The sequence below is a fragment of the Centruroides sculpturatus genome, unplaced genomic scaffold (genome assembly GCF_000671375.1).
Source record: "Centruroides sculpturatus isolate CEXI.00-Female unplaced genomic scaffold, Cexi_2.0 scaffold1347, whole genome shotgun sequence".
NCBI classification, from domain to species: Eukaryota; Metazoa; Arthropoda; class Arachnida; order Scorpiones; family Buthidae; genus Centruroides; species Centruroides sculpturatus.
Genome location: NW_019385658.1, coordinates 153,473 through 162,184, shown reverse-complemented (window position 1 = coordinate 162,184; position 8,712 = coordinate 153,473). Strand labels below are relative to the sequence as shown.

Sequence of the window (8,712 nt, the reverse complement as noted above, 5' to 3'; positions counted from 1 at the left end):
TTAAGCATATAAAAACTTGGAGAGAACTAACGGAATTTTAGCACGACTTTCCTGGTGACATTACCCATCAGTTTACTTAATACAGTATTGAAGTTGTCGACTAAATAGTTATTCTGCAGGTGTGATTAATCAGATCCAGGTTACAATGCCCGCTTTGTTTTATAATTAAGTAGGCCTATATAGAATCATTTCTAGAAATGGCAATTAAGTAATCATCTCTCCCGATATTACGGTATAAATATCAAGTTCTGGTTGTATTTTGGTCAAGTATTTGCTTTAATTTCGTTATATTCCCGTGTCCGATCTTGATTAACGCCAAATGTTTATATTTACATCTTTGTATTTCGTGCCGCCATCACGTCAGCATCACCATATCGAACCGTCCCTATTCTAACCCCTTTCCCCACACCGGTGTGACGTGGCTTTTTATTATACAGATTCTGAAATTATAAAACAAAATCCAAAATTGTTCATTAAATTTCCGCTATTTTGGTTTAACGCGTAACAAACGAATTGAACAATTGAAGTTGTCGTTGTTGCGTAGTTTTGCTCTTGTTAATAGAAAGAGTGCGATTTGGAAAGCGATTCGAAGATGTTTTTTGACGGTGGATATTATCGGCCCCTGCCCCATCCTCCGGGGTAAGAGACATTTTATCACTATTTATTCGGATAAGAAATTCGTTTTAGAAATTAAAGGCTTTAAAGAGAAACTTCCATCTTCAATATATAATTAGGCCTAATTAAATTAAATGTAAAGATTTTTGTGTCTTCCTGTATTGCTGTATTGCAATAGAGGGCTTTATAAGGCACAGTTTGGGGCCTGGTGTTAAGAAGATAATTTAGGGCTTTTTAATTTAGTGTTGTTTAAACGAGTAAACGGGCCTCTTTTATATCACGGATTAAGTGTAACTGCGATACCGAAGGGTCGTTAATATGACGAAATTTACTAAAATTTTAAACCGAACTTCGCTTAATAAATATATTTGATTTTTTTTGAAAATAACATAAAATATATTTACACTAGTCGATTTATAAAAGGCCTTCCCCTCTGTCTAATAAACTTAAAAGCACGAGAGTTTGAGAGTAGAATTAAATAGTTATTTTCTCTTTGCATATTTAGGGAGGGATTGGATGTGAATGTGAGAAGATTCGTCAGTCCACAGAATTTGGATTATGTTAAGTTTCGAGGCAGAAAGTTGAAGAAAGGCCTCTCGAAGCAGTACGAACCCTCGACCGATGCTTTCGAAGGTTTGGACGTTTTTGAAAATAACATCAAGCCAGCTTATAGACAAGCTGTGATAAAGGTTCGACCAATCTGTCAAACGGCCTGCCAACGTTTTAACAGGTAAATTACATTACTGTTTGTATGTAATAAACTTGTGTGTATTATATGTACGAGCTGTTTAACGAGGGCTTATTCTGAGAAATACGAGCAATCATCCTTTTAATTTTTTGATAAATAGTAATAAGTTTAACAGTTTCTTGCCCCGATCGGAAATTAAAGAAAATGTTTTCCAAGTGTTATCATTTATAAATATTCATCGTAATTCAATTGCTAAATTATATATTAATTGTATTTCTTTGCTTGTTTAGTGAGAGATTGGTCGAAGATGTGGAGGATGAAGGAGTAAGCGCGGTTCCTCCACGAAACACCAAAGCAGAGCACGAAGACTGCGTGCGAGGTAATCCTGGCCATTCCAGGGATAGAAATACATTGAAGAAAGTCGGGTCGTTCTTTAAGAGCGTGTGGAAACCCGTTAAGAGGTAAGATTTTGTACGATTTAGCCTCTGAAATTGGAAATAAATCGCTAAGCCCGAGTTTCGATTACGCCAAAAATGTTTATAGCATTAAGATTCGAGTTGGAAATGTTTGCGAATCGCATAACTTTCCCGTATTGTTCGGCGCTGTATCGGCCTATTCGTCCGTGTCATTATCTGATTGGATGAAAAATTGAATTGAAAACGTCACCGAACCAATGAATTAGTAGAACATTTCATAATCCAACTTTCGTTCTTTGTAGGCCAACATTTACAGCGCCGCAATACGTTTTAATGCAATTCAAATGGAGTTACACGTTTTCCATGAATAATTATACTTCTTTTTCTACATTTAGATCCGTGCAGAAGGTGTGTAAAATGGCCAGAAGTGGAGAATGCGAGTACGTTCGGTTCGAGTAAGGATCTCTTGGCTTCCATCTGTAGCAATCAATCGAGAATAAGATCTGCTCTGTGATTTGCTGGATCTGGGCCGAGTTGGCTAATTGTGTTTATGGTAACTTTATTGTATTCTACACCAAACACTTGGGCGATTTTACGGTCTGGGTTTATAAATTGAGAAAATATCTAACCGCGATTTCATAATAATCCGCAATTAATAGCCGGACAACAGAAAAAATGGAAATATTTATGTACGCTATTAGCGTGTTAATATATTATATTTTGACGCAATTACAGAAAAGCCACATTTTTGGGGTATTTGGCATACATAGTTTGTATATTCCTGTCCAAGTACTCACAATAATACATCCTGGGACACAGCGAAAGCAGTGGTATAAATAAACGTAGAAATTAAATTATCCGCGGACACGAACATGTTAAAATAATGAAATTGACAATGACATGACACGTGGCAGTATGCAATTAATTGTGGTAAGCAATATCATTTGGCACGTAACTATGGCACGTATTATTTCCATTTTAGAAGGAAATAATATTCTTTCATTTAAAAATATTGAAAAAATAACAAAAAGAAATGACAAAGTTTAAAAATTAATAAACAAAATCTAAAAATTGCAAAAATAATTTTCAATTTATAAGTAAAAATTAAAATATTGTTTTTTCATTCACTTTTAGATATGGTTTTTTCTGCAAACCATCGATGACTTCTCCTGATTTTGACATCCCGATTGCGTCAATGCAAATTCCTATTATGACTTCCCAATTGTGACTTTGTTCCGATTATGACTTGCCAATTGTGACTTTGTTCCGGCTGTGTCTCCTTATTAATGTCTTTTAGCCAATTACCATTTACCCGAATTGGTCTACACTCTCGATTTATGTCTACTTTACGAATCTGGACTCTCCCGAATTTGACTCCTCAATTGTGCCTGTATTCGAATTGGACTCTCCCGAATTACGTCTACCCCTAATTTGATTCACGAATGGTGTCTAAACTCGAATTTGGACTCACCCGAATAAGGTCTATCTCGAATTTGACTCTAGAATCCTGTCTATATTGGAATTTGGACTTTTCCGGCTTGTCTGTGCGCAAATTTGACTCCCGATTTTTGTCATCCCTGGAACTTGGACTCTCCGGAATCGTGTTCTAATTTGTTATTGGAACGACACGCTCAACAAATTGATATTTGTTATTCAGACACTAGTAAAAGGATTAATTNTACAATGACATAATAAAAGACATGAATTAATGATTAATACTATTTGTAGCGATTACAATAACACGTTTAAAATATTAGCTTACCTTTACTCGAATATCAGCAACCGCCACACCAACAACTACAAATGACACTGTAATTACCAATGCCACAAATCCAAAGACGACTTTATCTATAGGAGGGGCAAAAATGGTATAATACAAGCAACCAGCTACTGAATTCGTAACGCAAAAGCCTATGATTGAAAATATGTAACAAAATTTTGAGTCTGCTTCATTTGTTATTTCGCATATTTCAACGAATTTTCTTTCTTGCATTCTTAAAGCAATCCTAACTGTTTCTGGATGACGTCTACACTGAGATATAGCCATGCGGATATTTTGAAATCTAAATTTTATAAAGTATAGTACGAGAAATGTGACAGCAATGGAATGTAACACGACCCCAAAACACCAAATCGTAAGCAAGTGATAGAAAACTGTGCAAATTACTAATCGATTTTCGGGAATGGGAGTAGAAGGAGTTACCATAACAAACAAAAGTAATATTATTACGCATCCAGAAACAAATATAAATAATACGAATATTTGAACCCATTTTCTAACATTCAACAACTTTTCTACCTCGGCTTTATAATTGTTTTCGAATGTCTGAATTTTCGGATATTTTTGAAAATAATTTGTTACTAAACACATCAACACCGACAAAAATATTCCCAAGAGGAAACATTTATTTAAAATGATTGTAGTGTAACTATCTTTTATTTTATAAAGGAAACCCCCGCAACATTTGATAGATGTTTGCACGTCAACCACGGAAATAAAAATTCCCCAAAAATTAATCGCAACCCAAATTACAATATAGAATGTATAATACATCCTATTGTACATGCTGGTGCCATTTTCCACTTCCTTGCATGAAGGTAAAATGCCTATACCAAACCATTTTAATATACAGGTAAACGACTGTACGTAACAATTGATACAAAATGTAGGCTCTTTCATACTTTCTGATGAACTTCTTGTTACTGACTCAATCTGCAAAAATTTCAATGTATTTAAATTGAGATATTATTATTTTATAATGTTTTTAAATGTATTTTCTAAGGTAATACCTCGAGACTAAAAATCTCTTGTAGCTTTCAACATCACTTTTTGTCATTTTTATACAGGAAATCGTTACTTCGTCCTGACATTATTCATTTATCTTATTGAACTTCTCCAGAGAAATATCAGTGTTATACAAATTTAGTGTTATAGAAAACACTTTATCAACAACGTGACAAGTGATATCTATATAAAATAGTAGAAAAAATTAAAAGTATAATTTAATTATTCGCCGATATTAAAAGAAATATAGACCAAATAGAATAGATCAAATAAGAATAGTCAATTCGATATAAGTAAATATAGATTTTAACACGAGAGAGATCAAAATCATTTTTTAATAAGTACAGCCGCATTGCTAATCTATTCTTATGGAAAATTCAGTAATTCTGTCTTGATTCAAGTTTGCACATCTTGCATTGAACTGAATTTACAATCCTAAAGTGTCTTTTACTTTACTTGTGATATCAACACTAAATATTCAGGTCAGCATATTTCTTGCTGATTCTGCAGAACCGTATTCCAAAAACACTGAAACTTCAAGTAGCATTGTTTAGTCATACGAAGGTTATGACTGCATGTTACAAAAATATTAATTTGCCGGCGAGAAAACCTAAACAGGTTTGTTACTGCAGATGTTGGAGCAATTTGCTGCATCAATATCTATAGTATATCATCCTTTCAAACCGTAAGTCCTGATGCTTTTGTCCTCTGTTAGTGGAATTGCGAGGCTCAGTGAATAATGCAAACAAATTTGATGTATAGTACTTCTGACAAGTCATTTTCTGCTAATGATGTTTAACTACGTTACATAAATATAATTGCCCACGTCTTTAAATTAACGTTCTAGAGATAAATCACAAACATTTGACGCAGATATAAAATTATGATGAATTTAGTATGTACTGACTTTTATATAACGTTCAGTTCAGTTAATTTATCAATATTCTAAAAGGATTCACGTGTTTAAGTGCAATAGGTGTGTCAGAGTACTTAGTGAAATTACTTTAGGAAATGAGTTGTTTGAAAAATTGCTCACTCTTCTTTCCTTTAGTTTATTAATTTTTTCTTTAAATTTTATATATGTACTCTGTTAATTAAATAAATTAAAGATTTTCTTATCTATTTAAATTTAAGATATAATCGGGAAAAATTGAATAAGCGAAATGTGAGCTTATTATTATAACACAATCCCTATTTTGAGGTGGTGCGAGATCTCATTATAATGTCACCCCGTAGAAACTGAATTATCGATAGAGATTACAGATACATTTTTCACATTATCGTGCTTTATCAACACTCTACGCCGTACTTACGGGATTTGTAATGGAGGGTTAAGTTTGATTGTTCCTTGTATGATTTGATCCTGCTAGAGTATCACAATATTCGTGTTTATACTCGTTTTATATATAAATTATTGTTGAAAGTAATGTCTCAAAAATTACAATGGTGGACATAACAGAGACTTATCACACTGCTGCTGGTAACAATAAAATGACACTTCTATGATTAGAATGCAGCTTTATTACTGGTATGCATTTCGGTACAAAAGACCCGGTACATAAAAATATTTAGGTATCTGTTTCAGGTTTATTTTCATCACACTGTACAGTATTATGAGAATTACATCCACGAACAGGAAGTATGTAAAAACAACCGCTTGATAGTAACGGTCGTGTTTACAGTTCAACTTACTATATACTTAAATATTTTTATGTATGGTTGATGATGGTCTTTTGTACCAAAATGCAAATTGCATTCTGATAATAGAAGTTTCATTTTGATGTTACCAGTAGCAGTGTGATATATCTCTGTTATCGCTACCATTGTAATTTTTAAGATGATACTTTCAGTGATTTTAGAGGCCAGAAGCTTTTTTATGATATAAATTATTGTGTTTAAAATTTTAGTAATTAAACCAAACTTTTTTATACAATATTTATTGTGCAACTTCCGCACCGAGATAAAAACAGTTGTGTGTTTGTGAGTGTGTATTGTCAACTATTTCCTTTAATATCTTAGGATTGGGTACGGATTAATTAAAATACGAAAATTTGTTATGATAGTTCGTGTATAAGGGACAATGACACTAATAAATTTTGGCTTTTAAGGAAGTTAATACAGAATGGCCACGTGTCATATTTCGAGTTTAATTTAACTGAATGGAAATTTAACTTGTTGTTAGCGTTTGCAATTTCTCATAAAACTCATCTCTATGATGAAGACTACGCTTATTGCCATTTTTCAATTCATAATTAAAAATATAGAAAGTGTTTATAACGGTTTTTTCATAACAGATAGCACCACATAAAATTCTATTTATTGTTATTAATTAATAATATAAAAGTTATTTTTTAAATAAACTCTCATAGCTGCTAGAAAAAGTTACACAACTCGTTCCAGTTTTTTTAATTACAAGAATATAAATGAATATTTGTTTCTACACATCTAAATTTTATTTCTTTAAAACATTTAATCAATCCAAATAATTAATAACCTTTAAATTAATTTCAAAAAAAGTAAATTTTTGCATTAACAAAACATACAATCACAAATTTGTCTATTGGTGATTTTACTTTTCACTTACATAAAACATATATTTTATTTATTTATTTAAAATAATATAGCACGTTTTAGGATATTAATTTTTCTTACTTTTATGACTTTAATTCCAATGAAATTAGTAGAACTTCAACAATGCAGGAAGCAAGCAAAGTTGTTCTACTTTTGACACGCAATTTCCTGGGATGGATGTTTATATTTGTTATGTAGATATAATTACTTATGTCCTTGAATTATAATTGTTAGGATAGCACATAAACCATTTTCATACATTATTTATAGTGTTTGGTCGGTCTTATAATGTTTGCAAAAATTAATTAATCATTTTATGAAAATCTTAATTGGAAAGGTTTTCTTAATTTATGTGCATTTACATTGCTAAATGAAAATACTTCAGAAAGTAAATTTGCAGGAAATAAATTAATTTTTCATTTTTTATTCGCTGATTTAGTGTCCTATAAATTGCTACTTGTCTTGCTTCAATTATTCAAAATAATAATAATAGTAATCGTAATTTGTAAATGCTATTTCAAAAACAATCCAAATTAAGATAGATTTGAAAAAAGTCAGTCAAACATCGTCAATTATACTTGCGCTATCTGTGCTTTTTGTCAAAATGAAAAAAAAGAAGTCTGTTTTATCTATACTAATATTATGAAGATGTAATGTTTGTAAGTATGTATGTATGTAAGTTGGTTTGCAGCAGGTAATCTCCGAAACTATTCATCCGATTTCAAAAATTCTTTCACAAATATTTAGAACGGAACTTCAGGGTGGACATAGGCTGTATATTATTCCGTTAAATATTCATATAAATTAAAATATAGAATCTAGGTTAAGGCTTTTATGTCCAACAGATGGCGCTATGAGTACGACACCCTAAGTTTGCTTTTCTGTGAAAATGAACTAAAGCAGATCATCATCTATCTATTTATATAAATAAAAATGTAATGTTCGTTTGTTCCTACCGATTCCTTTGAAATTTTGACACAACGCTGTATTCGAATACGCACGTGTTTTTATATAATATAAGTGTCGAAATTCCCCGCACTGAAGGGAGATGGTTAAAATTAAGGCTTACCGTAATGAACTCTGCTTCTATTTAGGCCTATACTATCTTAGATGCGGTTTTTTGCGTTTTAATAGAGTATGTCAACAGAATGTACACTAAGAAGAAATTTTTCGAAAAATTCCTCCCCACGGGAAAGTGTTATAAATTTATAATAGATACATTCTGAGCCACAAAAACGCGTGGCGGGGTCTGCTAGTTTAACATAATAATGAATTTATGACACTCAAATATTATTTTCGGCCCACTCTGCAGTGCTAACAAAAATTATAAAACAAATTAAAAAAGACAAATGCCTCAATTCCTTCAAACAATCTACTTATGTTTTATGCCAGGGATGGCCAACCTGCGGCTCGCGAGCCGCATGCGGCTCTTTGAATGATTATTTGTGGCTCTCGATAAATGTACCCGAGTTCCCTTTTCATTTTTGTGTTATTATATTTTAAAAAATTATTATCGTTCCGTATGTGTTTCAAAATGTCTTTTAAATTACTAACAACAAATATGAAAGACTAAGTGCAACGTTGTAACAAATTTCATTTCCGTCCAAGTTAAGAATGATATGACTCATCGAAAACTG

At 32.1% G+C, this 8,712-nt stretch overlaps 1 protein-coding gene across 1 annotated transcript; it reads left to right on the top strand.

The window, feature by feature from the left end:
- The first annotated feature begins 588 nt into the window (after positions 1-588).
- LOC111640939 lies at positions 589-2,880 on the top strand. Its single transcript, XM_023387028.1, has 5 exons — positions 589-639; positions 1,121-1,345; positions 1,594-1,764; positions 2,115-2,272; positions 2,854-2,880. Exons 1-4 carry the CDS (start codon positions 593-595, stop codon positions 2,176-2,178), a joined length of 507 nt encoding a protein of 168 aa, XP_023242796.1. The 5' UTR covers positions 589-592; the 3' UTR covers positions 2,179-2,272; positions 2,854-2,880.
- The last annotated feature ends 5,832 nt before the right edge of the window (positions 2,881-8,712 follow it).